Genomic DNA, 25481 nt, shown 5'->3' on the forward strand with positions numbered 1-25481 from the left:
CTCCAGCAACTCCCATCGTTCTCTTACCGCTCTGTCATACTGGCGTTGTAGTAGGTGGTATCGTATGTATCTCGTACAATCACTGATTTGCGCATGCTGCAAGGAAAGCAACAGGAATACATTCAAACTGGCAGCTTCAACAATGATTCAAAACCTACCTCCATATTACCCATGTTGTGCTCACAGGAATAAAACAATGTTACTGGGTAATGTAGGAGGGCCCTGCTCACAGACTGATATTCTATAGGTATATGAGGTTAGTAGCCCAGCTATGGGGCACATGTATTAATCCATTTGTTTGCGATATCCAAATAAAACATTTTTTATTTTTTTGTGGTACCGGCAACTATTAAGGTCTCTATGGAGGCTGCGATGTCACCAATGGCGGTGCATGCCCTTTATACGTAATGCTGACTTCAGAGGGCATTACATTATAGTAGCCATCCCTGGGCTTCTCCAACTAAGTCAGATCCAGGTGGAAGACGCAGTGTGATAGAGCTACAGTACGTTACCAGGAAGCCATGTGATAGAGCTACAGTACGTTACCAGGAAGCCATGTGATAGAGCTACAGTACGTTACCAGGAAGCCATGTGATAGAGCTACAGTACGTTACCGGGAAGCCATGTGATAGAGCTACAGTACGTTACCGGGAAGCCATGTGATAGAGCTACAGTACGTTACCAGGAAGCCATGTGATAGAGCTACAGTACGTTACCAGGAAGCCATGTGATAGAGCTACAGTACGTTACCAGGAAGCCATGTGATAGAGCTACAGTACGTTACCAGGAAGCCATGTGATAGAGCTACAGTACGTTACCAGCAAGCCATGTGATAGAGCTACAGTACGTTACCAGGAAGCCATGTGATAGAGCTACAGTACGTTACCAGGAAGCCATGTCATAGAGCTACAGTACGTTACCAGGAAGCCATGTGATAGAGCTACAGTACGTTACCGGGAAGCCATGTGATAGAGCTACAGTACGTTACCAGGAAGCCATGTGATAGAGCTACAGTACGTTACCAGGAAGCCATGTCATTTAGCTACAGTACGTTACCAGGAAGCCATGTGATAGAGCTACAGTACGTTACCAGGAAGCCATGTGATAGAGCTACAGTACGTTACCAGGAAAACATGTGATAGAGCTACAGTACGTTACCAGGAAGCCATGTGATAGAGCTACAGTACGTTACCAAGAAGCCATGTGATAGAGCTACAGTACGTTACCAAGAAGCCATGTGATAGAGCTACAGTACGTTACCAGGAAGCCATGTGATAGAGCTACAGTACGTTACCAGGAAGCCATGTCATAGAGCTACAGTACGTTACCAGGAAGCCATGTCATAGAGCTACAGTACGTTACCAGGAAGCCATGTGATAGAGCTACAGTACGTTACCAGGAAGCCATGTGATAGAGCTACAGTACGTTACCAGGAAGCCATGTCATAGAGCTACAGTACGTTACCAGGAAGCCATGTGATAGAGCTACAGTACGTTACCAGGAAGCCATGTGATAGAGCTACAGTACGTTACCAGGAAGCCATGTGATAGAGCTACAGTACGTTACCTGGAAGCCATGTGATAGAGCTACAGTACGTTACCAGGAAAACATGTGATAGAGCTACAGTACATTACCAGGAAGCCATGTGATCGAGCTACAGTACGTTACCAAGAAGCCATGTGATAGAGCTACAGTACGTTACCAGGAAGCCATGTGATAGAGCTACAGTACGTTACCAGGAAGCCATGTGATAGAGCTACAGTACGTTACCAGGAAGCCATGTCATAGAGCTACAGTATGTTACCAGGAAGCCATGTCATAGAGCTACAGTACGTTACCAGGAAGCCATGTCATAGAGCTACAGTACGTTACCAGGAAGCCATGTGATAGAGCTACAGTACGTTACCAGGAAGCCATGTGATAGAGCTACAGTACGTTACCAGGAAGCCATGTCATAGAGCTACAGTACATTACCAGGAAGCCATGTGATAGAGCTACAGTACGTTACCAGGAAGCCATGTGATAGAGCTACAGTATGTTACCAGGAAGCCATGTGATCGAGCTACAGTACGTTACCAGGAAGCCATGTGATAGAGCTACAGTACGTTACCAAGAAGCCATGTGATAGAGCTACAGTACGTTACCAGGAAGCCATGTGATAGAGCTACAGTACGTTACCAGGAAGCCATGTGATAGAGCTACAGTACGTTACCTGGAAGCCATGTGATAGAGCTACAGTACGTTACCAGGAAAACATGTGATAGAGCTACAGTACGTTACCAGGAAGCCATGTGATAGAGCTACAGTACGTTACCAGGAAGCCATGTGATAGAGCTACAGTACATTACCAGGAAGCCATGTGATAGAACTACAGTACATTACCAGGAAGCCATGTGATAGAACTACAGTACATTACCACTCTGCTTCCAATTCTTCGCTGGGATGGACTCCCGGAAGGACTGTCTCCTGTAAATAGAAACATAGCAAATTTACGCGATAATACAGGTCTGGTCTCCCTTATCCGTGTATTCCAAAAACAAAAATATTCTGAAAACGCCCCGTCCCTTTTTTTCATACTTACCTCAACCCCTGATGTCCATGGCCTCCGGTATCCTCTTCAGTGGCATTGTGCGTCAGTGATGTCACTGGTGAGCTCACGCAATGCACCCCTGAGACCGGAGATACAGCTGAAGAGGATCCCGAAGGCCGCCGTGGACATTGGGGGACCATCGGGGCACCACTAGGGGACCAGGTAAGTATGAAAAAAAATATTTAAAAATCCAAAAAAATCCCTTATCCAAAATGCTCATGGTCCCGAGCATTTCGGATAAAGGATACTCAACCTATATAAATTTTTCATTTTGAAAATTTAGGCAAATATCACAAACCAAGCACTTCAACCATTATAGTGGCAATGTGAAGTGCTTGGTTTGTTAAACTGTGTATTTCTTTTTTAATATCCGACCTTAAAGTTGGTGGGAGGGTCCAAGGAGAATTCCATCTCTAGCTACTTTCCTTTTCACTATGGGCAGTATTTGGTGGTGGTGGCATTTTAAAGGTCTTTACGTTTGTAATTTGCAATGCATTTTTAAAAAGATATATAATGTGTTTGTGCTGCTGCTTAGTTTAGCTAGTCAGCCATTGAGGAAGACTATTGTGAGGTGGTCAGTATTGAGAGGAAATGACAGGACATTATTGTCATTCTCACTATGTATACATACACCAGGGGGAAAGTTTGGGATATTACAAGTAGAGATATTGTCCATAGCAACCAGTCAGATCTACTTTATCATTCATATAATCTGGTTGATCTAGGCAACATCTCTACTTCTATAAACTCACACTTAAGTAAATTACCGCCATTAGTCCACCTTCTGCTCTTTTTGTTCCCCTTTTCTACCAAAGGGGGAACATTCCTGATGCTCTGTCCCAACTACCCCCATATCCCCCAGGTCCCATACTCTCCAGGTTTCTCCTTTCCTAATTCTTGTTTTGACCCCCATCTCACCCTATGATCTTTACTAAAGGAGTTTCCCACTTATGTAATCACTAAGTCACATTTGTACTTTAATCATATTATGGTTATATTATCAAGAGTTGGGAAAAGGAGGCGGCTTAGTGGGGAAAAGCTAGCGGGCAGTTAGGACATAAGATGGCAACCTGGTGGTGGATAAGGTGGCAAGAGTGTACGGTTTAAGGTAGCAAAGAGGGTAGTGACTGGGTAAGGGACATGGCAGGGGAGACAGCAGCTGGGAGGGCAGGGGGAGGGTAGTGGATCAGATAGCGGGTAAGGCGGGGGATAAAGCAGCGGGAAGGGTAGTGGATCAGATAGTGGGGAGGGCAGGGGTAAAGAAAGCAGGAAGGGTAGTGGATCAGATAGCGGGGAGGGCGGGGGATAAAGCAGCGGGAAGGGTAGTGGATCAGATAGTGGGGGATAAGGCAGTGGGAAGGGTAGTGGATCAGATAGCGGGGAGGGCGGGGGATAAGGCAGCGGGAAGGGTAGTGGATCAGATAGTGGGGAGGGTGGGGGGATAAGGCAGCGGGAAGGGAAGTGGATCAGATAGCGCGGAGGGTGGGGGGATAAGGCAGAGGGAAGGGTAGTGGATCAGATAGTGGGGAGGGCGGGGGAATATGGCAGCGGAGAGGGTAGTGGATCAGATAGCAGGGAGGGCGGGGGAATATGGCAGCGGAGAGGGTAGTGGATCAGATAGCGGGGAGGGCGGGGGAATATGGCAGCGGAGAGGGTAGTGGATCAGATAGTGGGGAGGGCAGGGGAATATGGCAGCAGAGAGGGTAGTGGATCAGAAAGAGGGGGGGATAAGGCAGCGGGGAGGATTGTGAATCAGATAGCGGGAAGGTTAATGGATAAGGCAGCGGGGAGGGCAAGGGATCAGATAGCGGGGAGGGCAGAGGGGGGGTAAGGCAGTGGGGAGGACTGGGGATAAGGCAGCGGGCAGGGTAGTGAATCAGATAGTGGGAGGGCAGGGGGGGGATAAGGCAGTTGGGAGGACAGGGGATAAGGCAGCGTGGAGGGTAGTGAATCAGATAGTGGGAGGGCAGGGGGGGATAAGGCAGTTGGGAGGACAGGGGATAAGGCAGCGGGGAGGGCAGTGAATCAGATAGCGGGAGGGTGGGGGGAATAAGGCAGCAGAGAGGATTGTGGATCAGATAGCGGGAGGACAGGGGATAAGGCAGTGGGGGAGGGCAAGGGATAAGCTTGCAGGCAGGCAGGGAGACACCCACCTGTTCATTCTCAGACCCCACCACATCAGGTGACAGCCCTGTACAGACCCTGGATCTGTAGTTACATCTCCCACTGATCCCCGCTAGAACAATCTCATCTTCCCCATGTCTGAGCAGTAACATTGCACGTGATTATGTTGCTGTACATTGCCGTCAATTATTGCCATCTGCTCGCTAAAATTGGAAACTCTTCTCTTGGAAAGTTGTGCTGATTGTCACTGACATATTGCATTTCTGTCAGAGGATTAATCTCTCCGAGCATCGCGCTACAGGCAGGAAACTTTTTGGCTTCAAAGTTAGTTTTATGAATTAGTCATCACAAATGCCCCAAGAAAGAGAGAGAGAGCAGGTTCTAAGTGGGCATCTTCCCCTCTCTCCTGCTATTAAGGTAGGTGTGTGTGTGTGTCTGTGTCTTCCGGACTCCATGTTGTGGTTGGCAGTGCTTGCTGGGCATGCCGTGAATCTTCTCCTCTCACAGAACGGCTTCCTACAGTATAATATACCTCAGTGCAAGCAGCCTATAATACTGGCTAGTAGCATATACAGTAAGAGCATGGCAGCAGATACCCTACTCTACTAGGACGCCGTTACTTACAGTATATCTCACACCGTCACCGTCACGCTGCATTACACGTATAGTATATCTGTCACCGTAACTGTCACGCTGCATTACACGTATAGTATATCTCACACCGTCACCGTCACGCTGCATTACACGTATAGTATATCTCACACCGTCACCGTCACGCTGAATTACACGTATAGTATATCTCACACCGTCACCGTCACGCTGCATTACACGTATAGTATATCTCACACCGTCACCGTCACGCTGCATTACACGTATAGTATATCTCACACCGTCACGCTGCATTACACGTATAGTATATCTCACACCGTCACGCTGCATTACACGTATAGTATATCTCACACCATCACCGTCACGCTGCATTACACGTATAGTATATCTCACACCGTCACGCTGCATTACACGTATAGTATATCTCACACCGTCACGCTGCATTACACGTATAGTATATCTCACACCGTCACGCTGCATTACACGTATAGTATATCACACACCGTCACTGTCACGCTGCATTACACGTATAGTATATCTCACACCGTCACGCTGCATTACACGTATAGTATATCTCACACCGTCACCGTCACTCTGAATTACATGTATAGTATATCTCACACCGTCACAGTCACGCTGCATTACACGTATAGTATATCTCACACCGTCACCGTCACGCTGCATTACACGTATAGTATATCTCACACCGTCACCGTCACGCTGCATTACACGTATAGTATATCTCACACCGTCACCGTCACGCTGCATTACACGTATAGTATATCTCACACTGTCACGCTGCATTACACGTATAGTATATCTCACACAGTCACCGTCACTCTGCATTACACGTATAGTATATCTCACACCGTCACGCTGCATTACACGTATAGTATATCTCACACCGTCACCATCACGCTGCATTACACGTATAGTATATCTCACACCGTCACCGTCACGCTGCATTACACGTATAGTATATCTCACACCGTCACGCTGCATTACACGTATAGTATATCTCACACCGTCACCGTCACGCTGCATTACACGTATAGTATATCTCACACCGTCACGCTGCATTACACGTATAGTATATCTCACACCGTCACGCTGCATTACACGTATAGTATATCTCACACCGTCACTGTCACGCTGCATTACACGTATAGTATATCTCACACCGTCACGCTGCATTACACGTATAGTATATCTCACACCGTCACCGTCACTCTGAATTACACGTATAGTATATCTCACACCGTCACCGTCACGCTGCATTACACGTATAGTATATCTCACACCGTCACGCTGCATTACACGTATAGTATATCTCACACCGTCACCGTCACGCTGCATTACACGTATAGTATATCTCACACCGTCACGCTGCATTACACGTATAGTATATCTCACACCGTCACCGTCACGCTGCATTACACGTATAGTATATCTCACACCGTCACCGTCACGCTGCATTACACGTATAGTATATATCACACCGTCACGCTGCATTACACGTATAGTATATCTCACACCGTCACTGTCACGCTGCATTACACGTATAGTATATCTCACACCGTCACGCTGCATTGCACGTATAGTATATCTCACACCGTCACGCTGCATTACACGTATAGTATATCTCACCGTCACGCTGCATTACACATATAGTATATCTCACACCGTCACCGTCACGCTGCATTACACGTATAGTATATCTCACACCGTCACGCTGCATTACACGTATAGTATATCTCACACCGTCACGCTGCATTACACGTATAGTATATCTCACACCGTCACCGTCACGCTGCATTACACGTATAGTATATCTCACACAGTCACGCTGCATTGCACGTATAGTATATCTCACACCGTCACGCTGCATTGCACGTATAGTATATCTCACACCGTCACGCTGCATTACACGTATAGTATATCTCACACCGTCACGCTGCATTACACGTATAGTATATCTCACACCGTCACCGTCACGCTGCATTACACGTATAGTATATCTCACACCGTCACCGTCACGCTGCATTACACGTATAGTATATATCACACCGTCACGCTGCATTACACGTATAGTATATCTCACACCGTCACTGTCACGCTGCATTACACGTATAGTATATCTCACACCGTCACGCTGCATTGCACGTATAGTATATCTCACACCGTCACGCTGCATTACACGTATAGTATATCTCACACCATCACCGTCACGCTGCATTACACGTATAGTATATCTCACATGTCACTGTCACACTGCATTACACGTATAGTATATCTCACACCGTCACTGTCACGCTGCATTACACGTATAGTATATCTTACACCGTCACTGTCACGCTGCATTACACGTATACAGTAGTATATCTCACACCGTCACTGTCACGCTGCATTACACGTATAGTATATCTCACACCGTCACCGTCACGCTGCATTACACGTATAGTATATCTCACACCGTCACAGTCACGCTGCATTACACGTATAGTATATCTCACACCATCACTGTCACGCTGCATTACACGTATAGTATATCTCACACCGTCACCGTCACGCTGCATTACACGTATAGTATATCTCACACTGTCACGCTGCATTACACGTATAGTATATCTCACACCGTCACGCTGCATTACACGTATAGTATATCTCACACCGTCACAGTCACGTTGCATTACACGTATAGTATATCTCACACCGTCACAGTCACGTTGCATTACACGTATAGTATATCTCACACCGTCACCGTCACGCTGCATTACACGTATAGTATATCTCACACCGTCACAGTCACGTTGCATTACACGTATAGTATATCTCACACCGTCACCGTCACGCTGCATTACACGTATAGTATATCTCACACCGTCACGCTGCATTACACGTATAGTATATCTCACACCGTCACTGTCACGCTGCATTACACGTATAGTATATCTCACACCGTCACCGTCACGCTGCATCACACGTATAGTATATCTCACACCGTCACGCTGCATTACACGTATAGTATATCTCACACTGTCACGCTGCATTACACGTATAGTATATCTCACACCGTCACCGTCACGTTGCATCACACGTATAGTATATCTCACACCGTCACGCTGCATTACACGTATAGTATATCTCACACCGTCACGCTGCATTACACGTATAGTATATCTCACACCGTCACGCTGCATTACACGTATAGTATATCTCACACCGTCACCGTCACGTTGCATTACACGTATAGTATATCTCACACCGTCACCGTCACGCTGCATTACACGTATAGTATATCTCACACCGTCACTGTCACGCTGCATTACACGTATAGTATATATCACACCGTCACCATCACGCTGCATTACACATATAGTATATCTCACACCGTCACCGTCACGCTGCATTACACGTATAGTATATCTCACACCGTCACCGTCACGCTGCATCACACGTATAGTATATCTCACACCGTCACCGTCACGCTGCATCACACGTATAGTATATCTCACACCGTCACGCTGCATCACACGTATAGTATATCTCACACCGTCACGCTGCATTACACGTATAGTATATCTCACACCGTCACGTTGCATTACACGTATAGTATATCTCACACCGTCACCGTCACGCTGCATTACACGTATAGTATATCTCACACCGTCACCGTTACGCTGCATTACACGTATAGTATATCTCACACCGTCACCATCACGCTGCATTACACGTATAGTATATCTCACACCGTCACCATCACGCTGCATTACACGTATAGTATATCTCACACCGTCACCATCACGCTGCATTACACGTATAGTATATCTCACACCGTCACCATCACGCTGCATTACACGTATAGTATATCTCACACCGTCACCATCACGCTGCATTACACGTATAGTATATCTCACACCGTCACCTACATGCTGCATTACACGTATAGTATATCTCACACCATCACCGTCACGCTGCATTACACGTATAGTATATCTCACACAGTCCCCGTCACGCTGCATTACACGTATAGTATATCTCACACCGTCACCTACATGCTGCATTACACGTATAGTATATCTCACACCGTCACCGTCACGCTGCATTACACGTATAGTATATCTCACACCGTCACGCTGCATTACACGTATAGTATATCTCACACCATCACCGTCACGCTGCATTACACGTATAGTATATCTCACACAGTCCCCGTCACGCTGCATTACACGTATAGTATATCTCACACCGTCACTGTCACGCTGCATTACACGTATAGTATATCTCACACCGTCATGCTGCTTTACACGTATAGTATATCTCACACTGTCCCCGTCACGCTGCATTACACGTATAGTATATCTCACACAGTCCCCGTCACGCTGCATTACACGTATAGTATATCTCACACCGTCACCGTCACGCTGCATTACACGTATAGTATATCTCACACCGTCACCGTCACGCTGCATTACACGTATAGTATATCTCACACAGTCCCCGTCACGCTGCATTACACGTATAGTATATCTCACACAGTCCCCGTCATGCTGCATTACACGTATAGTATATCTCACACCGTCACCGTCACGCTGCATTACACGTATAGTATATCTCACACCGTCACTGTCACGCTGCATTACACGTATAGTATATCTCACACCGTCACCGTCACGCTGCATCACACGTATAGTATATCTCACACCGTCACGCTGCATCACACGTATAGTATATCTCACACCGTCACGCTGCATTACACGTATAGTATATCTCACACCGTCACGCTGCATTACACGTATAGTATATCTCACACCGTCACGCTGCATTACACGTATAGTATATCTCACACCGTCACTGTCACGCTGCATTACACGTATAGTATATCTCACACCGTCACCGTCACGCTGCATTACACGTATAGTATATCTCACACCGTCACGCTGCATTACACGTATAGTATATCTCACACCGTCACCGTCACGCTGCATTACACGTATAGTATATCTCACACCGTCACCGTCACGCTGCATCACACGTATAGTATATCTCACACTGTCACGCTGCATTACACGTATAGTATATCTCACACCGTCACGCTGCTTTACACGTATAGTATATCTTACGCCATCCTGCTGCATTACACGTATAGTATATCTCACACCGTCACGCTGCATTACACGTATAGTATATCTCACACCGTCACTGTCACGCTGCATCACACGTATAGTATCTCTGATCACAATCTCATTACTCTCTCACTCGCCTCCATTACCCCAAGCTCACTGACACAGAAATCATGCATGCCTACTCTAACCCGCAGAAATACTAATGCTATTAATTTTCCACAACTTTCCACCTCCCTGCAACAACAGCTCTCACTAATTTCTACACTTACCTCTCCTGACTATATCTCACACCGTCACCGTCACGCTGCATCACACGTATAGTATATCTCACACCGTCACGCTGCATCACACGTATAGTATATCTCACACCGTCACGCTGCATTACACGTATAGTATATCTCACACCGTCACGCTGCATTACACGTATAGTATATCTCACACCGTCACGCTGCATTACACGTATAGTATATCTCACACCGTCACTGTCACGCTGCATTACACGTATAGTATATCTCACACCGTCACCGTCACGCTGCATTACACGTATAGTATATCTCACACCGTCACGCTGCATTACACGTATAGTATATCTCACACCGTCACCGTCACGCTGCATTACACGTATAGTATATCTCACACCGTCACCGTCACGCTGCATCACACGTATAGTATATCTCACACTGTCACGCTGCATTACACGTATAGTATATCTCACACCGTCACGCTGCTTTACACGTATAGTATATCTTACGCCATCCTGCTGCATTACACGTATAGTATATCTCACACCGTCACGCTGCATTACACGTATAGTATATCTCACACCGTCACTGTCACGCTGCATCACACGTATAGTATCTCTGATCACAATCTCATTACTCTCTCACTCGCCTCCATTACCCCAAGCTCACTGACACAGAAATCATGCAAGCCTACTCTAACCCGCAGAAATACTAATGCTATTAATTTTCCACAACTTTCCACCTCCCTGCAACAACAGCTCTCACTAATTTCTACACTTACCTCTCCTGACTCTGCTGTTTCCCACCTCTACCAGACTCTTGAAACAGCACTTGATGAAGTGGCTCCAGCTACCCATTATACCCCACGTAGGCTTAGATGCCAACCGTGGCACTCCAACACAACAAGACAACTACGAAATCAGTCACGTAAAGTTGAACGCCAATGGCGTAAATCTCGTAATATTACTGATTTCCTCACATATAAGACTAGCTACCACTCCTACTGCAATGCTTTGGACACGGCCAAACAAACATACTACCAATCTCTCATCTCTTCTCATGCCACCAACCCTAGGCGACTTTTTAACACATTTAAGTCTCTTCTGTACCCTCCCCCTCCTCCCCCACCGGCTACCATCAGTGCACAAGAACTTGCCTCCTACTTTAAGGACAAGATTGATAACATCCGAGATGAAATGGTATGCTCCACAACCTCTAACCCTCTTTCTGCCACACCTGAACCCTCTGGCACTTTCTCTTCGTTTGAGCCCACAAATGAAAAGGAAGTATCCGCACTTTTCTTATCCTCCTACTCTACTATCTCTCCTTTCGATCCTATACCTGCACAAGTCATTAAAAATCTATCTCCTGTGATTATTCCAACCTTAACTAAAATCTGCAATCTCTCTCTTGCTACTGGTACTTTTCCATCTCTGCTCAAACATGCAGCGATTACTCCCATTCTGAAAAAACACAATTCTGACCCTAACTCTCTCTCTAACTATCGTCCTATCTCTCAGCTCCCATGCCTCTCCAAGCTACTGGAGAGACTTGTCTACTCTCGCCTAACAAACTTTCTTAACTCCAACACCCTATTAGACCCGCTTCAGTCAGGCTTTCGCTCTCAACACTCCACTGAGACAGCACTGACTAAAGTGGTGAATGATCTGGTAACAGCTAAGTCTAAAGGCCATTACTCACTGCTTATTCTTCTAGATCTTTCTGCTGCGTTTGACACTGTGGATCACACTCTCCTTTTACAAACACTACACTCCCTAGGTCTTAATGATACAGCCATCTCCTGGTTCTCATCTTACCTATCTGATCGCTCTTTCCTGGTTCACATCTTACCTATCTGATCGCTCTTTCACTGTTCGCTTCTCTGACTCTACTTCCTCTTCACTACCTCTGTCAGTCGGAGGTCCGCAAGGTTCAGTCTTAGGTCCTCTGCTTTTCACAATCTATACCTCCTCGCTTGGCAAACTAATCAGCTCCTTCGGATTTCAGTATCACTTATATGCGGATGATACTCAAATCTATCTATCAACCCCAGAGTTGTCACCAGTGGTTTTGGGCCGAGTCTCTAAATGTCTCTCTGCCATCTCACTTTGGATGTCTTCTCGCCAACTCAAACTCAATATTTCCAAAACTGAATTACTTATATTCCCACCAGCCAAGAACAGTTACCATCCCGATATCTCCATCACTGTTGACAACTCGACAATCTACCCTACCCCACAAGCTCGTTGCTTAGGGGTCATCCTCGACTCTGACCTGTCCTTTGTTCCCCACATTCAATCTGTCTCCAAATCATGTTACATGCATCTAAAAAACATATCCAAAATACGACCGTATCTCACACAAGACACTACTAAATCTCTTATCCATGCACTCATTATATCCCGCATTGATTATTGCAATAGTCTCCTAACTGGACTTCCCAAGAACAGACTCTCACCACTGCAATCCAGTCTAAATGCTGCTGCTAGGCTGATCTTCCTAGCAAGACGCTCATCGTCTGCTGATCCGCTCTGCCAGTCCCTCCATTGGTTGCCTGTATATTACCGTATTCAATATAAAACACTTCTACTTGCATATAAAGCTATTAACCATACTGCACCAGCATATATCTCTGCACTTATCACAAAATATCTCCCATCTCGACCACTCCGCTCTGCACAAGATTTGCGTCTCTCATCTGAGCGGATCACTAGCTCCCACTCACTATTACAGGACTTTCATCGGGCTGCTCCCATCCTATGGAATGCCCTTCCATGCACAATTAGACTCTCCGCTAGCCTCCAAACTTTCAAGCGTTCCCTGAAAACTCACCTCTTCAGGCAAGCCTATCATATTTATATACCGCACACATAACCCTCTGAGGCACTTATGTATTATATAGCTTCCCTTCTGGACCTGTAACTTGGTGGGACAGCTATGCTATTACTGATGCCTGTCCTTGTGTTTCCATCCTATATACCTAATAGATTGTAAGCTTGCAGCAGGGCCCTCCTACCTCCAAGTCTGTCTGTTACCCAGTTTGTTTTATCACTGTCTACTATTGTAAAGCGCAACGGAATCTGCTGCGCTATATAAGACACTGTAACGGAATCTGCTGCGCTATATAAGACACTGTAACGGAATCTGCTGCGCTATATAAGACACTGTAACGGAATCTGCTGCGCTATATAAGACGCTGTAACAGAATCTGCTGCGCTATATAAGACACTGTAACGGAATCTGCTGCGCTATATAAGACACTGTAACGGAATCTGCTGCGCTATATAAGACACTGTAACGGAATCTGCTGCGCTATATAAGACACTGTAACGGAATCTGCTGCGCTATATAAGACACTGTAACGGAATCTGCTGCGCTATATAAGACACTGCAAATAAATAAATAAATAATAGTATATCTCACACCGTCACAGTCACGCTGCATTACACGTATAGTATATCTCACACCGTCACAGTCACGCTGCATTACACGTATAGTATATCTCACACCGTCACAGTCACGCTGCATTACACGTATAGTATATCTCACACCGTCACGCTGCATTACACGTATAGTATATCTCACACCGTCACTGTCACGCTGCATTACACGTATAGTATATCTCACACCGTCACTGTCACGCTGCATTACACGTATAGTATATCTCACACCGTCACTGTCACGCTGCATTACACGTATAGTATATCTCACACCGTCACAGTCACGCTGCATTACACGTATAGTATATCTCACACCGTCACCGTCAGGCTGCATTACACGTATAGTATATCTTACACCGTCACGCTGCATTACACGTATAGTATATCTCACACCGTCACGCTGCATTACACGTATAGTATATCTCACACCGTCACGCTGCATTACACGTATAGTATATCTCACACCGTCACCGTCACGCTGCATTACACGTATAGTATATCTCACCGTCACGCTGCATTACACGTATAGTATATCTCACACCGTCACTGTCACGCTGCATTACACGTATAGTATATCTCACACCGTCACCGTCACGCTGCATCACACGTATAGTATATCTCACACCGTCACAGTCACGCTGCATTACACGTATAGTATATCTCACACCGTCACCGTCACGCTGCATTACACGTATAGTATATCTCACCGTCACGCTGCATTACACGTATAGTATATCTCACACCGTCACGCTGCATTACACGTATAGTATATCTCACACCGTCACCGTCACGCTGCATTACACGTATAGTGTATCTCACACCGTCACCGTCACGCTGCATTACATGTATAGTATATCTCACACCGTCACGCTGCATTACACGTATAGTATATCTCACACCGTCACGCTGCATTACACGTATAGTATATCTCACCGTCACGCTGCATTACACGTATAGTATATCTCACACCGTCACCGTCACGCTGCATTACACGTATAGTATATCTCACACCGTCACTGTCACGCTGCATTACACGTATAGTATATCTCACACCGTCACCGTCACGCTGCATTACACGTATAGTATATCTCACACCGTCACCGTCACGCTGCATTACACGTATAGTATATCTCACACCGTCACAGTCACGCTGCATTACACGTATAGTATATCTCACCGTCACGCTGCATTACACGTATAGTATATCTCACACCGTCACAGTCACGCTGCATTACACGTATAGTATATCTCACACCGTCACCGTCACGCTGCATTACACGTATAGTATATCTCACTGTCACGCTGCATTACACGTATAGTATATCTCACACCGTCACCGTCACGCTGCATTACACGTATTGTATATCTCACTGTCACGCTGCATTACACGTATAGTATATCTCACACCGTCACCGTCACGCTGCATTACACGTATAGTATATCTCACACCGTCACAGTCACGTTGCATTACACGTATAGTATATCTCACACCGTCACCGTCACGCTGCATTACACGTATAGTATATCTCACACCGTCACCGTCACGCTGCATTACACGTATAGTATATCTCACACCGTCACTGTCACGCTGCATTACACGTATAGTATATCTCACACCGTCACTGTCACGCTGCATTACACGTATAGTATATCTCACACTGTCACGCTGCATTACACGTATAGTATATCTCACACCGTCACGCTGCATTACACGTATAGTATATCTCACACCGTCACTGTCACGCTGCATTACACGTATAGTATATCTCACACAGTCACGCTGCATTGCACGTATAGTATATCTCACACTGTCACGCTGCATTACACGTATAGTATATCTCACACCGTCACGCTGCATTACACGTATAGTATATCTCACACAGTCACCGTCACGCTGCATTACACGTATAGTATATCTCACACCGTCACTGTCACGCTGCATTACACGTATAGTATATCTCACACTGTCACGCTGCATTACACGTATAGTATATCTCACACCGTCACGCTGCATTACACGTATAGTATATCTCACTGTCACCGTCACTGTCACGCTGCATTACACGTATAGTATATCTCACACCGTCACTGTCACGCTGCATTACACGTATAGTATATCTCACACTGTCACGCTGCATTACACGTATAGTATATCTCACACCGTCACGCTGCATTACACGTATAGTATATCTCACACCGTCACTGTCACGCTGCATTACACGTATAGTATATCTCACACAGTCACGCTGCATTGCACGTATAGTATATCTCACACTGTCACGCTGCATTACACGTATAGTATATCTCACACCGTCACGCTGCATTACACGTATAGTATATCTCACACAGTCACCGTCACGCTGCATTACACGTATAGTATATCTCACACCGTCACTGTCACGCTGCATTACACGTATAGTATATCTCACACTGTCACGCTGCATTACACGTATAGTATATCTCACACCGTCACGCTGCATTACACGTATAGTATATCTCACTGTCACCGTCACTGTCACGCTGCATTACACGTATAGTATATCTCACACTGTCACTGTCACGCTGCATTACACGTATAGTATATCTCACACTGTCACGCTGCATTACACGTATAGTATATCTCACACCGTCACGCTGCATTACACGTATAGTATATCTCACACCGTCACTGTCACGCTGCATTACACGTATAGTATATCTCACACTGTCACGCTGCATTACACGTATAGTATATCTCACACCGTCACGCTGCATTACACGTATAGTATATCTCACACCGTCACTGTCACGCTGCATCACACGTATAGTATATCTCACACAGTCACGCTGCATTGCACGTATAGTATATCTCACACTGTCACGCTGCATTACACGTATAGTATATCTCACACCGTCACGCTGCATTACACGTATAGTATATCTCACACAGTCACCGTCACGCTGCATTACACGTATAGTATATCTCACACCGTCACTGTCACGCTGCATTACACGTATAGTATATCTCACACTGTCACGCTGCATTACACGTATAGTATATCTCACACCGTCACGCTGCATTACACGTATAGTATATCTCACTGTCACCGTCACTGTCACGCTGCATTACACGTATAGTATATCTCACACCGTCACTGTCACGCTGCATTACACGTATAGTATATCTCACACTGTCACGCTGCATTACACGTATAGTATATCTCACACCGTCACGCTGCATTACACGTATAGTATATCTCACACCGTCACTGTCACGCTGCATTACACGTATAGTATATCTCACACAGTCACGCTGCATTGCACGTATAGTATATCTCACACTGTCACGCTGCATTACACGTATAGTATATCTCACACCGTCACGCTGCATTACACGTATAGTATATCTCACACAGTCACCGTCACGCTGCATTACACGTATAGTATATCTCACACCGTCACTGTCACGCTGCATTACACGTATAGTATATCTCACACTGTCACGCTGCATTACACGTATAGTATATCTCACTGTCACCGTCACTGTCACGCTGCATTACACGTATAGTATATCTCACACCGTCACCTACATGCTGCATTACACGTATAGTATATCTCACACTGTCACGCTGCATTACACGTATAGTATATCTCACTGTCACCGTCACTGTCACGCTGCATTACACGTATAGTATATCTCACACTGTCACTGTCACGCTGCATTACACGTATAGTATATCTCACTGTCACCGTCACTGTCACGCTGCATTACACGTATAGTATATCTCACACCGTCACCTACATGCTGCATTACACGTATAGTATATCTCACACTGTCACGCTGCATTACACGTATAGTATATCTCACTGTCACCGTCACTGTCACGCTGCATTACACGTATAGTATATCTCACACTGTCACTGTCACGCTGCATTACACGTATAGTATATCTCACTGTCACCGTCACCGTCACGCTGCATTACACGTATAGTATATCTCACACCGTCACTGTCACGCTGCATTACACGTATAGTATATCTCACACCGTCACCGTCACGCTGCATTACACGTATAGTATATCTCACACCGTCACTGTCACGCTGCATTACACGTATAGTATATCTCACACCGTCACGCTGCATTACACGTATAGTATATCTCACTGTCACCGTCACTGTCACGCTGCATTACACGTATAGTATATCTCACTGTCACCGTCACTGTCACGCTGCATTACACGTATAGTATATCTCACACCGTCACCGTCACGCTGCATTACACGTATAGTATATCTCACACCGTCAATCCTGGGGCAATCTTCCCGATTAAAAAAAAAAAACCTCCCACGCCTCCCCAACACGTTACTTATATAGGGGCGCATTTATCATTATAAAGCGATGCCGGCATGATGACATCGCCGGGCATCGCATTGCGGTATCATCTGATACCTCCAGGATTTATCAAATTGAGGGCGCAGGGACAGAGCTCCGAAAGGAGCCCGTCCCTGCAAAGCCCTGACCCAGAAGCTGGGGGGTCTGCTTATGCACGGTTACGCGCTGACCCATCTGACCGCACTGCCCCGCTCGGCAGTGCGATCCCGCAGCCATAGGCTACAATGGGCTATAGCCATATCAGAATGGCGATAGCCCAGGGGTGTGAAGCCGGGCTGCCCGATGTTGATACATCGGGCAGCTTCGCATCCCCCATAGAAACCTATGGGGGATGCGGCGGTGAAGGGGAGATCGCAGCCAGGATTGGAGATTCCTGCTGCGGTCCCCCTTCAATTTATTTGGGGGATACTAAATATTTGCGGTTAACTCCCGAAAACGGACGTTTTCGGGGATTTAACCGCAAATATTGCTTGATAAATGCGGCCCATAGTCTATGTGGCGGGTGGTGCAGCCGGTGACCGAGGTAGGCGGTAGGCGGTACTGGGGTGCCGCACTGAGCTGCCAGGTCAGCGATGCGGGAGTGTGACCTCTGACAACACATCACGTTGAGCTGTTGGTCGGTAAACATGTTCCTGTGTCGACACTTTCCGGATGTTGACCTTTTATCAGTGTCGACCTAGTGCATGTTGACCAGTTTTCCGTCGGCCTGTTGGCTTTCTACCTAGACACTGTGCAGCTTTCCGTCCACAATCACTGTACTGCGTGACCGCACTGGGAGGCGCCATCTGTGCTAAGGGATGTTTCATTATTAGGTCTGTTGCTTTTTGTCATGTGATGTATCCTACTTCCCCCCTTATAAAGCCACTTTTGCTTTTTGGAACGCCGTTGCGGCTTTCCGGTATATTAATAGAGAATTGGGCGCTCGTCTCCATTCGGCGTACTGTGGATTTACACATCCTTCCTAATGTCACACGCCAGCCAGAACATTTCCTCTGAAGTTGAGGGAGAAGTTCTAACGCCATTAAAACGTCTTCAGAAATATAAATGTAAGATTTACGTCCTTTCAGCGAGAGGCGGCGAGGTGCGATGCTCTGCATTCCCCTCCGAGCTGCGATGGGCTGGTTATATGGGGAAAGGAGTCTTTTCTTGAAAGTTTCATTAAAATCACAGATATCAATTTTTCATCCACCGCCATCAATTTTCCATATTAATCCGGCAGCTCTGGAGCGAGTTTCCGAGCGCAGGAAGCGCGCCGGGCCGTGCCAGGGACCGCGGTGCTGCACATCTTACAGGCGATAATTGACACACAATATGGCTGTAATTCAGCCTTGCTCATACATAAAACCAATTACAGAGCCGTAAACTGATTATTTATCTGTCGGGAGGTACGCTGAGCAGCTGCCGTTACAATAGCCCAAAATCAGAGAGGGGCGGATTGCAGCAATAATAATTATTCATCCCGATCCTCTTAATTACGTTACATACACAAAGGGGGAAGTTTATTTCACACTCCTCATATTGTCAGAGGGATCTCCCCGCTCTGTCCTGTACTCCCCTGAGCCGGGACGGGGGTCTGACAACACTCTGCACCGTCTGCTCGCGTCTTTCCTCGCACATCGGATCCCCCAAACCGAGAGCTGCCCGCTGCAGGCTTTAATTATCTGCTCGCTCGCTGCTTTCTCTTCAGGGGAGAAGACACTGAGGCTGGTGGCACTTGGAATGCCACCTCCATGATGGGTATCAGGTGGCACCAAGATTTGCTGAGTGTACGGTCTTGTTAGTGATCTTGGAGTGTGCATAATGAAGGACAGCACCAGCTCCGACTGTAAGTGTGTGAGCAAGGTGTAGAGATCACTTGGCTGGACAGGTCCGTTTTCAGGTTAGATGACGGGTGCGTGAGCGTGTAAGGAGCAGGATGGACGTGGATGGGTGCGTGCGCGTGTAAGCAGCAGGATGGACGTGGATGGGTGTGTGCGCGTGTAAGCAGCAGGATGGACGTGGATGGGTGCGTGCACGTGTAAGCAGCAGGAAGGACGTGGATGGGTGTGTGTGTGTGTAAGCAGCAGGATGGACGTGGATGGGTGTGTGTGTGTGTAAGCAGCAGGGTGGACGTGGATGGGTGCGTGCGCGTGTAAGCAGCAGGATGGACGTGGATGGGTGTGTGTGTGTGTGTGTGTAAGCAGAAGGGTGGACGTGGATGGGTGCGTGCGCGTGTAAGCAGTAGGATGGGTGTGTGTGTGTAAGCAGCAGGGTGGACGTGGATGGGTGCGTGCGCGTGTAAGCAGCAGGAAGGACGTGGATGGGTGTGTGTGTGTGTAAGCAGCAGGGTGGACGTGGATGGGTGCGTGCGCGTGTAAGCAGCAGGGTGGACGTTAATGGGTGTGTGTGTGTGTAAGCAGCAGGGTGGACGTGGATGGGTGTGTGTGTGTGTGTGTAAGCAGCAGGATGGACGTGGATGGGTGTGTGTGCGTGTAAGGAGCAGGATGGACGTAGATGGGTGCGTGCGCGTGTAAGCAGCAGGATGGACATGGATGGGTGCGTGCGCATGTGAGCAGCAGGAAGGACGAGGATGGGTGCGTGCGCGTGTGAGCAGCAGGATGGACGTGGATGGGTGCGTGCGCGTGTAAGCAGCAGGATGGACGTGGATGGGTGTGTGTGCGTGTAAGGAGCAGGATGGACGTAGATGGGTGCGTGCGCGTGTAAGCAGCAGGATGGACATGGATGGGTGCGTGCGCATGTGAGCAGCAGGATGGACGTGGATGGGTGCGTGCGCGTGTGAGCAGCAGGATGGATGTGGATGGGTGCGTGCGCGTGTAAGGAGCAGGATGGACGTGGATGGGTGCGTGCGCGTGTAAGGAGCAGGATGGACGTGGATGGGTGCGTGCGCGTGTAAGCAGCAGGGTGGACGTGGATGGGTGCGTGCGCGTGTAAGCAGCAGGATGGACGTGGATGGGTGCATGCGCGTGTAAGCAGCAGGATGGACGTGGATGGGTGCGTGCGCGTGTAAGCAGCAGGATGGACGTGGATGGGTGCGTGCGCGTGTAAGGAGCAGGATGGACGTGGATGGGTGCGTGCGCGTGTAAGCAGCAGGGTGGACGTGGATGGGTGCGTGCGCGTGTAAGCAGCAGGATGGACGTGGATGGGTGCATGCGCGTGTAAGCAGCAGGATGGACGTGGATGGGTGCGTGCGCGTGTAAGCAGCAGGATGGACGTGGATGGGTGCGTGCGCGTGTAAGCAGCAGGATGGACGTGGATGGGTGCGTGCGCGTGTAAGCAGCAGGGTGGACGTGGATGGGTGCGTGCGCGTGTAAGCAGCAGGATGGACGTGGATGGGTGTGTGTGTAAGCAGCAGGATGGACGTGGATGGGTGTGTGTGTAAGGAGCAGGATGGACGTGGATGGGTGTGTGCGCGTGTAAGCAGCAGGGTGGACGTGTAAGCAGCAGGGTGGATGGGTGCGTGCGCGTGTAAGCAGCAGGGTGGATGGGTGCGTTCGCGTGTAAGCAGCAGGCTGGGCGTGGATGGGTGCGTGCGCGTGTAAGCAGCAGGCTGGACGTGGATGGGTGCGTGCGCGTGTAAGCAGCAGGCTGGACGTGGATGGGTGCGTGCGCGTGTAAGCAGCAGGATGGACGTGGATGGGTGCGTGCGCGTGTAAGCAGCAGGCTGGACGTGGATGGGTGCATGCGCGTGTAAGCAGCAGGATGGACGTGGATGGGTGCGTGCGCGTGTAAGCAGCAGGCTGGACGTGGATGGGTGCGTGCGCGTGTAAGCAGCAGGATGGACGTGGATGGGTGCGTGCGCGTGTAAGCAGCAGGCTGGACGTGGATGGGTGCGTGCGCGTGTAAGCAGCAGGCTGGACGTGGATGGGTGCGTGCGCGTGTAAGCAGCAGGATGGACGTGGATGGGTGCGTGCGCGTGTAAGCAGCAGGCTGGACGTGGATGGGTGCGTGCGCGTGTAAGCAGCAGGATGGACGTGGATGGGTGCATGCGCGTGTAAGCAGCAGGATGGACGTGGATGGGTGCGTGCGCGTGTAAGCAGCAGGCTGGACGTGGATGGGTGCGTGCGCGTGTAAGCAGCAGGATGGACGTGGATGGGTGCGTGCGCGTGTAAGCAGCAGGCTGGACGTGGATGGGTGCGTGCGCGTGTAAGCAGCAGGATGGACGTGGATGGGTGCGTGCGCGTGTAAGCAGCAGGATGGACGTGGATGGGTGCGTGCGCGTGTAAGCAGCAGGCTGGACGTGGATGGGTGCGTGCGCGTGTAAGCAGCAGGATGGACGTGGATGGGTGCGTGCGCGTGTAAGCAGCAGGCTGGACGTGGATGGGTGCGTGCGCGTGTAAGCAGCAGGATGGACGTGGATGGGTGCGTGCGCGTGTAAGCAGCAGGATGGACGTGGATGGGTGCGTGCGCGTGTAAGCAGCAGGCTGGACGTGGATGGGTGCGTGCGCGTGTAAGCAGCAGGCTGGACGTGGATGGGTGCGTGCGCGTGTAAGCAGCAGGATGGACGTGGATGGGTGCATGCGCGTGTAAGCAGCAGGATGGACGTGGATGGGTGCGTGCGCGTGTAAGCAGCAGGCTGGACGTGGATGGGTGCGTGCGCGTGTAAGCAGCAGGATGGACGTGGATGGGTGCGTGCGCGTGTAAGCAGCAGGCTGGACGTGGTTGGGTGCGTGTACCATGTACAAAACCATGTGCACTGCAGGGGGGCAGATGTTACTTGTGCAGAGAGAATTAGATTTGGGTGGGGTTTTACTTCAAAGTGAGATCTATATTGCATTGTAAAAATAAAGCAGTCAGTATTTACCCTGCACAGAAACAAAATAACCCGCCCAAATCTAATTCTCTCTGCACCTGTTACATCTGCCCCCCCTGCAGTGCACATGGTTTTGTCCATTTGAGAAGGAACTTGCCTTTGCGAGTGAACCAGAATAAGGGCCATAGTACGCTGCAGCATGTTTTCTTTGCAGTTCTGTACTTGGCAGAAGTAGCTGCATAATGTAAGGTGTAGCGGGTCCGTGTCCTAGTAACCTATGGGGGATGCAGCCCTGAGCGGGACAGGAGGGACCGGAGATCCTGCTGCTGTCCCTCCTGATACCGTCAGCTGATACTTAACATTTGTGCCTAATAATGAATTATAAATGGGCCCCATCACACATTGTATGATTATTTTGGGTGACCAGTCCTGTGCAGACCAAGAACGTCCTTTCTCCTGCAGAACAATATAATATGGCGGTACATGTAATGACAGGAACACGGCAGGTGAGGTGCAGCGGAGATTATACAGTAACTACCTGGTGACGGTCTCTGCTCCCCCCCATCCCATCCAGCCAGTCAGAGATGGTCACGACCTTCACTGCGTCCTGGTGCCCAAAACACTTCATTGGGACCAATTAACTGAGAAATAAAAAGTCTCCTGAAAACGTAATTGTCCGGGAGCTGCTGTTCCGCTCTTCCTGTGTGCGGGATATTGCAGCAGTCGCGCTAATGGCCTCCCCCAAACAACGGGAAAACAGCCAGACGCACAGTAAAACATAAAGTGGAACAAATAGCAAAGATAAGTGCTTGGCGTCTCTAATAATAACGTAATGGCCAGCTGCTGTGCACAATTGATTCTTATTACCTCTGTGGCATTGCTGGGACGCCTCTCTATCCTGCGGACGTGTCTAATAGGTGTCTCCCATCTCTGTCTCCACAGCTGCTCCGAGAGGGCCCAAAATAACGGTGACTCCGATCCGGGCGCGAGTTGGCGACACAGTACGGATGGTGGTGCAGGAGTTTCAGGTAATGGTCTGGGGACACGAGTATAGAAGATGTAGCGGCCTCTGCCGGGGGCAGGTGGGGGTAATGCCGGCATTAGTAGGGGCATACGGATTGCGGATAGCCTTGGGGCATCTCCATAACGGCAGTCATATTAATACACAGAGAGTGAGGACAGCAGGTCTACAATACAGAGGGACGGCTACTATTAGGGGGCTGATTCCACACCGTGGGTTTAGTGGTTTGTGGGGTTTTTATTGAAAGTGGCAGAAGCAAAGTTGGAAGGAACAGAACTTGCCGCAGCTTAGTAAGTTAGACCCGCGCACCCCGGGCGGTACATTGGGCAGATTGTACGCAGGAATGCTGGGGTAATGTGACTGGCATTACTGGGCAGTCACCAGTAGTGGGGGTGTCAGTGCTGGCATACAGACACTGCACCCACCACAGCATTGGTACAGGTGGCATATAATGATGCACTCGTCAGTATTATAGCGTGTACCGGGGTATGTCAGTCCTACACGTGGGCACAAGGGAAGTGTTAGTATCGCCAATACATGAGCCTGAGAATCAGGGCATCAGTATCCCGGCAGTTATTATACCGATGCTGGCGTCCTGGTTTACGCCAGAAGATGGCACATACATGTTGACATCAATGAGGATGCTGGCATTGGAATTGGCATCCCCATGTTATGTATGCAGGTAGCGTTAGTGGAGGGGTGTGGTAGGCACTGGTGGGGAGGTATAGGGTTAGGTGGGGGGAGTAAATGTACCCCATAGTGAGCACAGCATGTGAATCATACTATTAGATAGATAGATAGATAGATAGATAGATAGATAGATAGATAGATAGATAGATAGAAGCTGCTATTGGTGCTAATCAGTGTTGTCCCCCTTACTTTGCAGAATGAGGTCTTCCCGGAGGCCCTCTTTACATGGACCAGGGTCGGTGGAAGACTTCTGGACGGCAGCTCAGAGCATGATGGGAAGGAGCTGATACTGGAGAGGGTCCCGGCTGAACTGAACGGCTCCATGTACCGCTGCACGGCTCAGAACCCCCTCGGCTCTACAGACACACACACCCGCTTGATAGTATTTGGTGAGTCTGGACGGCCTCTTTGTTCCCTACAGACGGTGAGATTACAGATTCTAGTCCCATAGTGTAGCCTCGGCCAGGCACGTCCTGTTCTGCATTGTGCGCCGTATAAATCTGTCACATCTGCCGTAG

General features: G+C 48.4%; 1 protein-coding gene across 1 annotated transcript in view; it reads left to right on the plus strand.

Moving 5' to 3' along the window:
* IGSF21 (immunoglobin superfamily member 21) overlaps positions 1-25481 on the plus strand; it is a 400123-nt gene that overhangs the window by 362202 nt on the left and 12440 nt on the right. The window contains exons 7-8 of the mRNA XM_083161891.1: positions 24195-24280; positions 25160-25352. Coding sequence (XP_083018017.1) covers positions 24195-24280; positions 25160-25352 — 279 coding nt within the window. The remainder of the gene's footprint in view (positions 1-24194; positions 24281-25159; positions 25353-25481) is intronic.

This window comes from Crinia signifera, chromosome 19, assembly GCF_055691185.1.
Source record: "Crinia signifera chromosome 19, ASM5569118v1, whole genome shotgun sequence".
In the NCBI taxonomy this organism is placed as follows: domain Eukaryota; kingdom Metazoa; phylum Chordata; class Amphibia; order Anura; family Myobatrachidae; genus Crinia; species Crinia signifera.